The 17,002-nt window shown below is 37.1% G+C and overlaps 1 protein-coding gene across 2 annotated transcripts in view; it reads right to left on the reverse strand.

Annotated features, from left to right (window-relative positions):
* The window catches only part of LOC150109241 (prestin-like), a 399,320-nt gene that overhangs the window by 261,521 nt on the left and 120,797 nt on the right, over nucleotides 1-17,002 (reverse strand). For both annotated transcript variants that reach the window (XM_090406615.1, XM_090406623.1), the window contains one exon: nucleotides 11,456-11,685. In XM_090406615.1, the coding sequence (XP_090262741.1) occupies nucleotides 11,456-11,685 (230 nt within the window). The remainder of the gene's footprint in view (nucleotides 1-11,455; nucleotides 11,686-17,002) is intronic.

Raw genomic sequence — 17,002 nt, forward strand, 5'->3', positions numbered from 1 at the left:
CTGAGACTGGTTGTAAACAAGGATCTAAAATTCGGAGGCCACAATGCACAAGTTGTGAAGTCATCACATCGTGTAGTGAGGCCACAACATCTTATGAGAGCATTATTATTATAATTTAGTAATAATAATGCCCTCCACATTAGATAATGGAAGTGATGTGGAGAGCACTGACGTGCAAAACATTGACAATGTTGATATTGCTTCAGAAAATCAATAAGTGTATAGAGTAATCCTGACATTAGCAAATAGTAAATCAGGATTGAAAATATATGTAGTATCTGGTATATGGAATCAACAGTCTAACTGTAGTGGAACTTCCAGAAAGAAATATTATCTCAAGCCTCATACAATGAGGAGAAAAAAGAGACTGCAAGTTTTTAACAACAGCAATGATTATTATTATTATTCAGGCCTCCAAGGAGTCAAGAGGCTCGTTGTGGGAGGTCCTTCCTAGGAAACACAGTCTATTACCACTCCTTGAACTCATTAACCATTCTTGCTCTCACCACTCTATCAGGCAGTGCATTCCATGGTTCAACCACCCTCTAAGCAAAGAAACAACTCCTCACCCTCTTGCTCACAGCTTCTTCCTTTCATAACTTCCAGGGATGATAGGCTCAAGTTTCCTGATGTTAACAGCTTCAATGGTAATGAGATCCCTCCCCCCCCCCCCAAAAAAAAAAACAATGTGCATTTTATTAATTATACACACTGCTGTTTTTCTGGAAATAAAGGTGCTGGTACTCACCATGAAGATTTTATTACAGCAACTTCCACACTTTTAACATATCCTCCGATATGCCCTTATTGTCTCTAGATCGCTTCTTGCTTTTGGTATCAACTGCAGAATGACGACCTCAGAGCAGCCATGAGTCCACATATTTGCTAGGGTTGAACTGAGTGAGAGGAGATCCTGCTATCCTGATGAACATCAGTGCAGAAGTTGTCCATACAAGCAGAGATGACCTAGATAAAGTCACTATAGGATTCATCTGAGAGAAACCCCTTTCATATTCACTGGAAGATATTGCAATTGTGCCCAAAGTGTGCTTTAGAGGAAGTAGTATGTCCGAGACTTTATTTTCTTGAAGGTATTGATAGAAACCACGAACTGCTTCTCTTTCATTTAAGCGAAATTTGCGTGCCAACTTTTAATTTCAGCTTCACCAAATGTCAGATGCTTCCCAGGATTTTCTGGCCAATCCTTGGAATCTAAAATGTAGCACATTCAGGCAAATCAGCATCATCTTCTTCAAGCAGACACTTTCCAACAGCTTCTTGCAAACTTTTATAGAAAGCAGATGAACTTATTGCAGGACTGTGTCTTTCATTTTTGTGGAGCTCAATCCCTTTGAACTTCATGTTCTTCTGACTTTGAAGAGAAATATTGTAGTATGGACCAGGATTTTCAATTCTTTCTTCAAAAAGTTGAACTGTATTCTTTATCTTCCTGTCGGCTTTGTACAAGTCAATATTTCTCTCTTGTAAATCTAGACCTAGTTCACTAAGTTCTTGGAGAACTTAGTGAAATACATCACACATAAGACCCAAATCAAAAACAAACTCGCATTTCTGCCAATTCTAAGAAGTTGAAGTTCTAGAGTCGCTGCGCATTCCTATAGTTCCCTAGCATTCTTAGGTGAAGCATGGTGAGTCACAAAGTTTTTCCACGAAACTCTTAAAGAGATTCACTCCTGCCCACATTGTTCGCTGTGCACTAACAGACAATTCAAGGTGATGGCTAGCACATTGACAGAAAATAACACTAGGAAACTTCTCTTGCATTAGCCTTCTTACACCATTAAGCACACGGCTGCACCATCACAAGTTACAGACAATAAATACTCCTTTAAGCAATCTTCAGATAATCCTAAACACTCAAGATGACTAATTAAAGAGTTTAGAATTCCTCTAGCAGTTGCATTTGATAATTTGATCAAATCTAGGAAAAGACTCACAGGAACCAAAAGTTCAGGAAGAACTACACAAACAATAACAATCAATGTTATTGTGTTACTCGGTTGTCGATTCATCAATAAGTAATGATATTTTGTTCTTGGAGTTCAATATATATTGTCTATTAATGTTTTTCTCATTTCATTTGCGATGTGACTCACAATGTTAATACAAGCATTTGCAGAATGAAGAATATATCCCATGTCTAGGCCATTAAATTCTTGTAAATTTATTTTGTCTTCAAAGTTGTTAAATGATTGATTTCTCCTTGCAACTTTGCAAGCAGTTCAAAACACTTTTCCTGTTACAACTTTATTATGAGACAAAGTATTTAGGAAAACTTTCTCTAATTAATATAATTAATGGCTATTTTAGCCTGTTTTTGTTTAGGAGTGTCCCTTATATTTAATACATTGGCTAACATAACTCAAAAAGGGATATATATATATTTTAGGGCATTATGGGCGAGTATAGAAAGCAATTATGGCAGAATAAAAAATGTGGAAAAATTTGTACATGCCTTGTTTTTGGTTTAAAGATGCCTTCTAAATCCAAGCTCTTGCTGAAAGGTTGTGTGTAAACGGGGGGGGGGGGGGTGGGAAGAACATGGGGATGTGCTTGAGACACGGGAAATAAGTTTGGAAACCCGGGTTACTATTAATAATTATATATATATTTTATATATATATTATTTTGTTGTGGGGAGAGGGAGGGGAGAGGGGGGGGGGGGGAAACAAAGGGGAAGGGTATCCTTATGTGGAAACTGGGACAAGGGTTTATGGGGTGTGGACCGTTTCGGTCATCGTCTGACCATCGTCGGAACTTTGTGGGAATGACTGTAGGGCTATGTCAAGGCTACAAGTTGCATCTGCCAAATTGGGGCATTTGTTGTCGCTAAATGGTCAGAGGCGTGGCTTAATTTGTAAGTTTTGGAGCGTCCACATTCGGAAATTAGGTAGGGGTGGTGGACGTTGATAGAATTACCATCGCATTTTATGGCAATAGTTTCGGATATTCTAAGCATTGTTTCGTTTTTCTTGTTTGTCAATGATTATGGCTTTGTCAATTTGGGAATTATTAATAGTAACCCGGGTTTCCAAACTTATTTCCAGTGTCTCAAGCACATCCCCATGTTCTTCCCCCACCCCCGTTTACACACAACCTTTCAGCAAGAGCTTGGATTTAGAAGGCATCTTTTTAAACCAAAAACAAGGTATGTACAAATTTTTCCACATTTTTTATTCTGCCATAATTGCTTTCTATACTCGCCCATAATGCCCTAAAATATATATATATATATATATATATATATATAATATATATATATGTATACCCCTTTTTGAGTTATGTTAGCCAATGTATTAAATATAAGGGGACACTCCTAAACAAAAACAGGCCAAAATAGCCGTTAATTATATTAATAGTGTTTAAGACGAGTAGCATGAGAATTTACCAGAAACTATACTTAACTTTCTCTAATGTTTTGTTTTTTGCTTTAGATTTTATTTTTTGGCACGCTTTCTGCACTGCACTCTCCTTATGATCATAAATTTTTTTCTTAATGACATTAACTGTTGTTTGAGAGATTCTCCAAATGACTGATTCTACCATTTGCCCACTCCGCTGAAATTTTCATTGCCATGTATTTATCGACAGCAAGACTTCCGGCATCACGACACACTTTATAGCCCAACATTTTATTCTTGACATACAGCCACTTATTTCTCTCACAGAAGTCATTTTTCTGCAAAAGTGTCCAACAATCGGGCCAATCATTATTAGAATCTGCTTCCTTTTGACCATGTGGATCTTCGGTCTTGGTTTCATGATCCTCTTCACCAAGTGTATTTTCGGTGCTAGTTTTCTATTTTACAGGATCACAAGCAGATTCAACAATTTCTGCTTCTTCAGCATTCTTTTTTTACTTATTGACATAAAGTAATTACTTATTTTATTCATTTTGAACAATGATTGCACTGATTGAACTTAGATTAATTCAAACTCACATGAACACCTTCCATGTGGCAGAATGAATATAAAACTGATAAACTGATATTGGAAGCAATCAACAGTGAACACAATTTCCTGTTTCCAGTTGTGTACCAACCTATGAAACAGGAAAGCAGGATACCAACTTATGAGTAATCAAAACTGAATATTCAATTCGTGAACACAGTACCATCTACCGGAATATTTATAATACATTTTGCTCTCAATAAATCGCAAATTTTTAAGAACTTAAGAAAAAAGGTGCTGGTACTGAGTACCATTGCATACCACCAGAAAAAAAGCACCAATTATACACATAGAATTGTATAATATTATCTGTTAAGGTGTTGAATTAATAATATTTAATACTTTTTGATAAGTATTGATATAAAATTAACAATATCAATACTTTAAGACTTGATAAGGTAGTCAGCATTATATCCATAGTCTATAATACATGTCAAAGCTATATTCATATAGCTACAGACTTTTATCATACATAACAGGTTGTATGATAAAAGCTCCATGTTTCCAGGAGGGGAAAAATCCTATTGGCTTATTATCCATCTCTGAAAAAGACCAAGTAAAGTTCTTTGTGTCAGAAGTAGGATTTAATTATTATTATTATGATAATGATTCAGGACCTCTATGGAGTCACTAGACTCATTGTGGGAAGCCTGCCCTAGAACATGCAAAGTCCATCACACCACTCCTTGAAATCATTCACTGTTAATGCTCTCACTACCCTATTAGACAACGTATTTCATGGTTCAATCACCCTCCATCCCAAGAAACTACTCCTTACCCTCTTCCTCACAACCTCCATTTGCAACTTCCAGGGATAGCCCCTTGACTTGCTCCTGTCAAGGGACAATGTTCCACCAAACAAAAGAACCTCCTAGTGTTAACCCTATAACTACCTCTCAACAGTTTAAATGACTCAATCATATCACCTCTCTTTCTTCTATCTACCATATTTTGCAGTCCACATTCCCTATCCTCATAACTAACATTGTACAGTCCTAATATAATTTGTATTATCCACCTCTACATGCTTTCTAAGGTTCATTTATCCACTTCAAATTCTGCAGAAAAATATGAGCCCAACAGTCCAGGAATGGTCTATTCAGGACTTTATAGAACGAAATGACAAGCCTTTCATCTCTGCTGGTCAGTATCCTTCTCAGTATTGGAGAATTCCTCTTGGTTACCTTCACCACCTTTGCAATAAGTTCCCCGAATGTCAGATTTCTATCAATCATCATCCCTAGATCCCTTGCCTCTCCCACTTCTTCCAGTACAATTCTTCCAACAAAGCATGCAACCTCCCACTGATGTATCCCAAACTTCAAGATTTTACATTTAAATGGATTAAACTGAACTGATACCTCCATTCATTTGTCCATCTGTCCAATTTATTTAAATCCTCTTGAAGGACTACCACATCTGCACTATTACTAATAACCCTTCCAAGCTTCACATCATCTGCAAACAACTGAATATCCCTCTGCAATCAATATAAAGGTTAAACAATACAAGTTGCAGTACTGAGCCCTGTAGGACCTCACTTGAACTTTTGCTTCCATAATTCCACTCACACATACACAATGCTGATATCTATCAGCTAGCCAATCCCCAATCCAATTCGCTGGGGATTGGCTATCTGATCCATAGTTTGACACTTTCTATTACCACTCTTATGCACCGGCACTATCTCACCCTCCTTCAACTCCTTGGGTATCTTTCTCGTAACCAGACTCTCGTTGAAAAACCAGGTCAGAGCTGATAGTTCTTTAACTCATTTTCTCCTGTGCGAAATCTCATCCAATCCCACTGCTTTATTGACAACCATAGAATTCAGTATTTGAAACACACTCTCTACTAAACCTCAGACCTAACCTATTCCTCTAGTATTAAAATCTACTTCTCCAAGATGAAATATTATTATTATTACTTGACACCTCCAGAGAGTCCAAAGACTCATCGAGGGAGGGCATCTACTCCACAACTTTCTGTCTCCACCACTCAATCCACCAACTACAACTAACCGCAACTACACCAATGCCATTTACTACTCACCACCACCACCATTAGTATTTCCACAGAAATTCACAAACATCCATGCCCATGCCTGGATTCAAACCTGCATCCTTTTGGCTGGAGAGCGGATATGCTAACCACTCAGTCAACAGCCAGCCATACTTTATTGGCAAATATGCCAATAAAGTATTCATTGAACAACTCCACTATGTCCTTTGCATCAGTCACTCTACTCCCGTTTTTATCCAACAATGCCATTCTTCCACAATCATTTCCCCTCCTGCTGATGAAAGAATTCCTTAGGATTTTCGTGGTATCTCAGTACCAATCTCTTCTCATATTCCAGTTTTGCCTTCCTTACCATACTAGTCAATCTTCTGACCTGAGTCTTATATTCTTCATGCATCCGTGCTCCACCCTTCTCCTTATATCTCTTCCATAGCCTCTTTTTTACCTGCAGTTCCCTTTTGATATAGTTTGTCACTCACTTTATACCAAATTGTGTTATCTTCTTTACTCACACTATACAACTTGCTATTGCCACTAATAAATATTCTTTCACAAGTTCCTAAGCACTGATGATATCTCGCTCTTCCACTCCTTCCCTCCATGGAAGTGCCCCAAGTTGATATCTAAGACTATTATAATCATCTGCCTTGTAATTCCACATACATTCCTTTCCCTTTGATACTCTTGCATGTATATTCATCTTCCAAGTCAAAACCACATGGTCATATAAGAATGTGACCATGTGGTTTTGACTGGGGGACAGAGATCCCATCTTAGTTACAATCAGATCTTCTGATGCCATGACCAAATCCAAAACTCTTGAGCTTTGTGATTGTAACTTATATACACTTACTATACTATATACACTTATATACAATACTTATAGTTATATGCACTACTTGGAAAGAAGTCATGGGCAAGGTGCTTCATGCCGTATAATGAGTCACATGTCTGTAGCTGATATAAATTGTAGCGATATGATGCTCCCAAGTCAGTGCCACTGTGTCTGGATGAAATGGCTGCGAGAAGGGAACTGATGATGTTTGAAAGTGGAGTTGTGATAGGATGCCATCCTGCAGGTCTATCTTTTTGGCAAATTGTTGACAAATTGGGCATCTCAGGTCAACAGTCGGTGAAACCATACTGGGATGGAAGTGCAGGAAGTCAACTGCAATTGTTACTCACAGTGGGTCATTCACTGGAGGATGCTACAAAGAATAATATATGAAAACTGCCATTCGCCAGCCGACACATTGAATGTGAAATTCCGAGCATCGACCTGGAACATGAATTTGCACAAAAACATTCAGCACTGAGGATCACAACATGAGTTTCCATGGTAGAACAGCAATAGGCAAGCTCCATATTAACTAAACCAATATGCAGTATCATCTTCAGTGATGCAAAGAGCATATATAATGAGAATTCGAAACTTGGAAAGGTATGTTATTGAGCAGCGAATCATGCTGCACCCTCTACCAAGCAGACAGACTAGTGTGAATACGGAAAATGCCCAGTGAATCCAGTGAATTTCATGGGTGTGTGGTTGTGCATCAGAGTGCATAACCACAACTATGAAATTCGGAGATGGAGGTGTGATGGTATGGTCCTGTTTTTCCTGGTTTGGCCTCAGATCTTTGTTTGTGGTGCCACAAACACTGAATTCAGAGAGGTATCTGAATATTCTGGAACAATGCAATTCCAGAATGCAATGCACAAACATGTGGTGTGATGGTATGGTCCTGTTTTTTCTGTGACCTGCCTCAGATCTCTGTTTGTGGTGCCACAAACAGTGAATTCGGAGAGGTATCTGGTAACTCCTGAAACAATTACTATGATAGTAACTGTTCCAGAATGCAATGCAAAATCAATGCATTGCATCTGGAATGCAATGTTCAGTAACATTGCAGTTACAGCAGCATTACAGTAATGCTACTGTAATGCTGCTGTAAGTGCTAAACTATGCACTAACTGCATAGTTTGTGGATGTGAACATCACCCCATTTGACTGGCCTCCACAGAGATCTGATGTCAATCCTATTGAACATCTGTGGGATGAACTGGAGCATCGGGGAGGTCAAGGGATATCTTCCCCACAACAGTCCAGGACCTCATTATATGCCTATAGGAAGAATAATCCAAGATTCCCATTGATTGCATGTAATTCACTTTTTGGAAAGTATGACCAATAGGTTTGCTACAGTCATCGCAGTGAAAGGAGGTTCTACATCTTATAAAGGTGGACACCATGGCTGTTTATTCCTCATGTTATGGTGTCTGTTGACTTCTTTCTAAGCAGTGTGTGTGTGTACACACACACACACACACACACACACACACACACACACACACACGCACACACGCACACATATAACAGAAATAAATAAATATATAAATAACAGAAATATCATTATCCTTCCCGCAGATAAAGGCAATGCCACAGTTGTCCTTAACTTTGAAGATTATAAAAATAAGTTGCTTGAATTACTACAGAGTGACACTTACTCATTTCTTGAGAGAGAGAGAGATCCCATTCTTGAACTTCAAAATCGTACCAAGAATTTATTAAAAACAACTTCTGAACTGTCTAGAAACATTTGCCTTTCTCTTCACTCTCTCCATCCACTTATTCCATGCATATATGGCGTTCCCAAGATCCACAAGGAAAATACCCCACTTCATCCCATCATTGAAGGCATTGATTCACCAACATACAGCCTCTCAAAACATCTCGCAAAGTACCTCAAATGTTTTTCCAGCAAGTCTTCATCTTTTATTAATAACTCTGCAGATTTTGTATTATACATTAAGGATATTACTGTTAAAGAAAATGAAATCATGGCTAGCTTTGACATAGTATCCTTGTTCACAAATGTTCCTAAAGCAAAGTCCTGACACTACTCAAAGATAAGTTATCCAAAAAAATGTTACCCTTACTTACTCATTGCATCAAGTCTAGATACTTTAGATTTCAAGAAACCATCTACAAGCAAAATCATGGTCTAGCAATGGGTAGTTCTTTATCTCTTGTACTTGCCAACATTTATCAGGAAGATTTTGAAGTTAAAGCTATCACTTCTTATTCTTTAGCACCTAAATCTAACTGATAAGCTTAGGCGTTGCTGGTTATTCATGACTTATTTTTTCACGGTATTAACAACACCACAAACACTTTTATTAACAAGGATGTTTTATTAACGCTAATATTTCGCTGATTTTCAAATCAGCATCATCAGAGCACAACACACATGTAAACGCGACAGTGAGTGAAACAATATAATTGCAGAAAGACAAAAGATCTAAAGTCCTATTTTTGGCGCCCTCTAACGAAAAAAAAAAAAAAAAAAAAAAAAAAAAAAAAAACGCAGCAGTTATCCAGGAGTTTTTCTTAGGATATCCTAAGTTATCCTAACTTAGGATATCCTAAGTTATCCTAAAAAAAACTCCTGGATAACTGCTGCGTTTTTTTTTTTTTTTTTTTCGTTAGAGGGCGCCAAAAATAGGACTTTAGATCTTTTGTCTTTCTGCAATTATATTGTTTCACTCACTGTCGCGTTTACATGTGTGTTGTGCTCTGATGATGCTGATTTGAAAATCAGCGAAATATTAGCGTTAATAAAACATCCTTGTTAATAAAAGTGTTTGTGGTGTTGTTAATACCGTGAAAAAATAAGTCATGAATTTAGCACCTAAAATTTGGAAACGATATGTGGAAGACATTTTCCTCATTTGCAGTCATGGACGCGATTCTCTCCTGGATTTCCTTGAACATCTCAATAGTCAACACACGAATATCCAATTCATGGCTGAATTTGAAAACTAATGATTCCCTGCCTTTCCTAGACATGAAACTGACCCGTTCTTCTGAAAAACTTAAAATTTTGATGTACAGAAAACCTACACACACACACACACCAATTGATATCTTCATAGTCAATCCCATCATTTCCCTCCTCAGAAACTTGGAATTATTTCTGCTTTGGGACATAGAGCTCGCTCTCTTCTTGACGACCCAGATGAACTTCATAAAGAAATCAATTTTCTTAGATCTACTTTCAGACTGAATGGTTATTCTCGAAAAATTACTAAAAAATTCCTTTTTAAGCCTACTAGTCACTATACTGAAGAAATGAATAATGTTAATGGCAATATATCTATACCATACAGCTCAGTCTCTCAAAAATTAAGCCAAGGTTCTCAAAAAATATAACATTAGAACTTTATTTACTCCGCTTCCTAGATCTGCTCTCTAGTGAGCCGTCCAAAACCTAGCCATCACAATCTAAAATCCTGGTGTGTATAAGATATGGTGTGACTGCGACAACATTCCTTACTTTGGCCAGATGGATAAGTCTATTGAATTACGTACAGAGGAGCACAGGAGGAACATTGCTTACAAGAGAACACGTGCCAGGGCTTTATCCAGCCATATCCTTTTTTCAGCCAATTCTGATGACAAAAACCATAGTCATACAATCCTTTGGGATAGATCTAACAACATTTTCCATTGCTATGACGAATTGGAGAGAAAAATTGTAGAATCTAGAGAAATCATCCTCAACCCTGTACATTTAAATAATAATTTAAGCTATAACCTCCCAGATTGTCATTCTGCTGTGATCAAATACTGGCACTCACAAGATGCTGTATGCACGCACTCACCCAACAATGTGGCCAACAAAGGAACAGCTTCGAATACGTTAACTACAACGTTTTCACGTTAAATATGTATAGTGACTTTCCTGTGGTGTTCACAGTTTTTATTTTCAATGTTTAATGTTTATTCTTTTCTTTTATAAAAACACCTGAAGAAGGTTGTAAAAAGCAGAAACTAGTCGTGATACTATTAAACCTTTTTCCTTTTCTCTCGGTTTATGTTATTCAATTCTTTTAAAAAAATGTTTAACAACCGAGTAAATGAACTTCCATGCATATATATACATACACAGTGGCATTGAGAGTCAACACTGGGACCCAGGAAAAAGCTCTTAGCAGGACCCAAAAACAGAAATTATGGGCCCTTAGGAATCATGGGCTGGGGAATCTTATCCCCCACTTCCCCTTTCTCAACAGACATATATATATATTTAATTTAAACTGAAATCCATTTTAGAAATTATGGACTTTACAACCATGTTATAAATAACTCTTTTAATTTCCCAAAGTTTGTATATACTCCAGATGATGATCTTAATATGAAGATCGAAACATCGGGAAATTAAAAGAGTTATTTATAATATGGTTGTAAAGTCCATAATTTCTAAAATGAATGCTGATCACCATGCAACACTAAAAGAAAGTAAACTCAAATCCCTTTTCCAGTTAAGGCCAGTGATATATAGTAAAACTAGTGACATAAAGAACATCCTAATAATATGAACATCACAAGTATAAATGACAAGTCTATGACAGTAATAATACTCAATTTTTTACTTAATTTTGTTCGGTAATTTTTCCTTACTTGAATAATTCCTACAGTAAAGGTAACTGTCATAGCCACTTCAATCTTTTCATGAAGATGAATATTTGAAGAAGTGTCATCACCAGTTAATGGAAAAGTAGTATAATTTTCAACAGTGTTATTCATATGAAGAAAGGATTTAAGTGTTTTTTGAGCCAGAGGAGATCCTTCATGGTTAATAATATCATCTACTGCTGAGCCAGCTAGTAAACTGGCTACTGCAAAAGTACCTACATTTTGAAAAATATATTACATTAAATTTAGTAAAACACTTCAAATTAAATTAAATAAAACAATTCATTAAATAGAACACTTCAAATTAAAAACTTTTAATCATTGATAAACTTGTTTTGTTCTTAATTAAACCAAAGTTACATACAGTATTTTATGTAATTTAGGTCTAATTTTGGTTTAATTTGTCCAATAGAAATCCAAACTAAAATCTGTTAATAAATTTTAGTATATATACATCCTAATAGAGATTTATACTAAAATACAGAATGCATTGAAGTAAGAGAAGGTAAGATACCTAAGTATGATGTGATTTAAGAATTGCAATTCCAAATACACATTCAGAAGACAGCAGAGACAAAGAAGTGTACTGGTGCAACTCTTGTTCTCGTTCATATTTAAATCTTTCATTATCTAACAGCCTCTCCAAATGGCTCACACAAATATTGAAAGTTTTTTCACTTGGTTTTTTCACGGGAAGGAGTGATGACAAGAGGCCATCCCTGGAAGTTACGAAAGGAAACTGTGAGCAAGAGGGTAAGGAGTGGTTTCTTTGTGTGGAGGGTGGTTGAGCCGTGGAATGCATTGCCTGATGGAGTGGTGGGAGTGAGAACGGTCAGTGAGTTTAAAGAGTGGTATGATAGACTTTGTGTTTCTCAGGGGGGGGACCTCCCCTCGATGAGTCTCGACAGACTTTATGTCTTAGGAAGGACCTTCCTCGATGAGTCTTTTGACTCCTTGGAGGCCTGAATAATAATAATAATAATAATTTATTGAGGTCTCATCACTGGGAAGAAGACCCAGAAGTGATACCAAGGTTGAAGTAATGCAGAAGTCATATTTCGATGTACAAGTAGCCAAAAGATGTCATACCTTATTATTAAAATCCTCCTCATCATCATCATCATCATCAAATTCCTGCCATGTACCCTCAAGGGGTGTACATGATATGACAGTACTACATGAAAAAAAATTACATCATTACTAACTTCCTATCTACAATTTTCCTCCAAATCAGTCTGTTACTTGTCAAGACTCCAACATCTGGAAACCATCTCTTTTAGACCAAACAAGGATAAGCAGGGAGGTGGTCTCAGAATGGACAACGAAATTCATCTACCATCTAAAAATTAACCCTCCCATATGTCAGTAAAAAAAAGTGCTTGTAATTTTCAGTCAAAGAATGTCATCGGTATTGAGAGGAGACCTCCACATAGCCTTTAAAGGAATGCGGAGAACCGACCAGGGCTTCTGACTTAATGTCCAATCCTCACCTTCTCATGGTGCACCCTGTTGGGTATCTACTTTGATACTGAACGAACGAGGATGGGCTGGCAATTTGGGATTTAGCCGACCAAATTGTATTCTTATTGGTTAAACCAAAATAAAAAATGATGGTACAACATGACAAATACTAAAATACTCTGGATTAATAAATGTTGAAAGTTTTTTTCAGTTGGTTATACTATAAATATGACTTCTGCATTACTTCAACCTTGGCATCACTTCTGGGTCTGGCTCTCACCTATGAGACCTTAATAAAGGTCGAAACTAGTTTGGGTAGTTGGCCCTTCACATAATGTATAGCATTAGACATGTCCATAAGGATATGTGTGTTGCATTATGGGATACTAAGGCAATTGATGTGGTCATTAGCCTTTATAAACAAGTAGTCCAGTTGTGAAGTGAACTCAAGTGCAAACTTTGTTTGCCTACACTTAGATAAAGGATGAAACCAAGAATAGAGTTTTTTAGCACCTTTAATTAATGGCTTACACAAAGTTCATTCAAGCACAATCCATCTTTCTAATACAGTCTTATATTCATCACCTGAAGTGCATCACCTGAACTAATCACTTGCACACCTGAGCTGTACACTGAACATTTTTCTCAGTTCATTGTTATCTCTCACTCTCTTCAATACTTTCTGATATCTATTCTCAAATTTTTCTTCAGTCCATTTAAATCATTCCTTTCTTACAACCACCTAACTCTCATGTTTGTTTATTCTTCACATTCAAAAACCAAATCACCATGCTCAGTCATTCTTCTGGAAAACAAACTTTGTATGTTTTCTCATTCATCACACATATAATAATTGTAACATACAGTGCCACCTTGAATCCTTTAATATCTATATTTATACAAAACATGTGCTATAGTGAAATAATTACTATTTATTAATCACGAATGTTTCATTTAACATATTGTAAAACATTATCAGGGTGAGATGAGAACAATAATAGAAATTTCAATACAAAAGAACAAAGAATAATGTTCATTACAATAGATTTGTAGAATCCTTTTAAATATTCAACCTTGCAGTGGATAGGATAAAACACTACTGAGATATATTTTAAAATAAAATGAATAGAATTTTCCAAAATTTTAGCATAAAAAAGGCACTCATGGAAGCATTAAGACATTATTTGAATAAATGTTTGTATTTACAAGTACAATTATCCAAACGTTTGTTATTATCCCATGATTAGTATTATTAATTACACATTGAGACTGACCAGACTGATGTGGTTTGATAAGCTGAATATGACTGCAATAAAAAAAGGCTGAATAAGGTAGGTGTAAAAATGGAAGAACGAGAGGGATTAAGCATGAAATCTAGAATAAGAAGGCACTTTGAAGGCAGCACAAGATGAATAATGGTAATAATTAGTTGCATAATGAGTATATAGAGCAGGCTAGGAGAGTAACTCATTTGTAAAGACAACAAATGTAGAGTACAAGCAGAAATTAGCAAATCAGACCAATAAAAACTAAGTATTTATGATACGTGGCAAGTAGAAGGAAGAAGAAGAATGATTATGGTAAGATGCTAATGGATGAAAGTGAAGATTGGTGACTTCACAGGACATAGTAGAGGTATTCAGTGAGCAGTTCATCAGGGTGTTTGTCATCGTCAGTGTGAAATCAGAAGCTTAAATGTTGAGAATGAAATGAGAGAAGAATTAATGGTGAGCAAGCAAGAGGAATGTGAGGATTTAAAGAAAGCTAGATGTAAATAAGGCAATAGGACTTGATGACATATAACCACGTGTATTGAGAGAATGTTCCAAGTAGTTAGCATGCGCTTTGGACTACCTGTTTAACAAGTCTTCCTTCCAAAGGAGTGGAAGGAAGGCAAAAATTGTTCTACTTCACAAAGCTGGTGATAAGGCTAATGCAACATATTATAGATCGATTTACACATCTGGAGTGTAGTTAAGGTATTGAAGAGGTTGGTGAAATATAGAATACAAAAAGTGGGTTGAGAACAGTGTTTTTTGTGCTTCTCAGCATGGGTTTGTTAAACGGAGGTCGTGTTTTACAAACTTGCTTATCTATTCTTCTTCTTCTTCATTGTTATTATTATGGGAGTACTCCATGGAGTCTGTAGACTCATTGATGGAGGCCCTAAACATCATGTCAGGAACATTCCCACATTTATGCAGTATTTATCATACTTTACTTTGAACTCATTTACAGTCAATGCATTCAAAATAGACTTTGGCAACCTATTTCACTTATTCACCATACTCCAAGCAAAACGTTTAGTTCTAACACCTTTAGTGGTGTCAAGAGCCAACACCAGGCCTGGGAAAAAACTTTTAGCAGGCCCCCAAAATTAGAAATTATGGACCGCTGGGAATCTTGCTAACTACACTCTTGCTCAGTTTCCAAGAATGGCCCCTAGTTCTCCCACCACCAGACCTCTTCTGAAAAAATTTTTCTGCATTTCCATGGTGGAGTTTTTTCTATATTTTCAGGATGGTAGCAGAGGTGGTCTCTTGTGGGAATGGGTACATGGGGGAAAGGGGATGACATCAGGTAACACTGAGTCCAGTGGGGTCTGGAGGGGATAATGTTAAGTATAGAAGAAGTGACATTTTTATGCTTTATACTGACCAGGAGTATCCAGAATAAAGGAGATGAATTGGTGGTGCTGATAACGTCAGACTGGCAAAAGATTATTGGGATCAGTGAGACGTGGATGGAAGATGATATAATAAAGGAATAGAAGTAGCAGGGTACAGTATTTTTTGGCAGGATAGGAGGGAAAACATAGTGGTGGAGTACTGCTTATGATAAGTGATGACTTATGTCCTCTGAGAGTGGAGGCTTTGGAAGGCAATGACATTAAGGTTCTGAAAGCATATGGTGTGAGGTAGAGGTGGGCAAGACAGGATATTTAGTGGAGTGTTGGTACAAGCCAAGGAGTACAGACAGCGGGATGTTTAGGCAGTTGAGCTTGGCAAGTGCAAGAAGAATGATTGTTATGGGAGATTACGGCAGCATAAGCTGGGAAGAGCAAAATGCATGTAGTAATAAGGGAATGGAATTTCTAGAATTCTTGAGGGACAAATGTCTTAGGCAATATGCAATAGAGGGAACAAGAGGTTCAAGAGTTTTGGATTTGGTCATAGCATCAGAAGAGTTGACATTAACTCAGATGACAGCTCTCCCCCCCCCACATCCCCCAGTTGGAGAGAGCGACCATGTGGTTTTGACATGGAAGATGAATAGACATGCAGGAGCATCAAAGAAAAGGGAACATATGTGGAATTATAAGGTGGGTTATTATAATAGTCTTAGATATCAACTTGGGACAGTACCATGGAGGGTAGAATTGGAGGGCAAGGGTATCATTAGTGCTTGGGAAATGGTGAAGGAATATTTGTTAGCAACAATAGTAAGCTGTATTCCACGAGTGAAGAAGTGGACACAATTTGGTGTAAAACAGATGACAAATAATATAAAAAAAAAAGGAACTGCAGGTGAAAAAGAGATTATGGAAGAGATATAAAAAGAGGGGTGGAGAGCAGATGCATGAAGAATATAAGACTCAGGCCAGGAGAGTGACTAGCATGGTGAGGAAGGCAAAACTGGAATATGAGAAGAGATTGGCACTAAGATCCAAAGAAAATCCTAAGGAATTCTTTCATCAGCAGGAGGGGAAATGATTGTGGAAGAATGGCATTGTTGGATAAAAATGGAGTAGAGTGACTGATGTAACAGTGGAATTGTTCAATGAACATTTTATTGGAGTATTTCATCCTGGAGAAGAAGGTTTTAATACTAGAGGGAAGGGCAGGTTCTAGGTAAGAAGAGAGTGTGTTCCAAATACTGAGTACTCTGTATGTCGGTAAAGCAGTGGGACTGGATGGTATTTCACCACAGGTTTTGAGAGAATGTGCTAAAGAACTGACAGCTCCTCTGACCTGGTTTTTCAATGAAAGTTCAGAAAAGGTACCCAAGGAATGGAAGGAAGTTAAGATAGTGCTATTGCATTAAGGTTGGTAGCAGACTGGAAGTGTCTAA

Source organism: Typopeltis vanoorti, chromosome 2 (genome assembly GCF_054136105.1).
Source record: "Typopeltis vanoorti isolate ZY-2024b chromosome 2, IOZ_Tvanoo_1.0, whole genome shotgun sequence".
In the NCBI taxonomy this organism is placed as follows: Eukaryota; Metazoa; Arthropoda; class Arachnida; order Uropygi; family Thelyphonidae; genus Typopeltis; species Typopeltis vanoorti.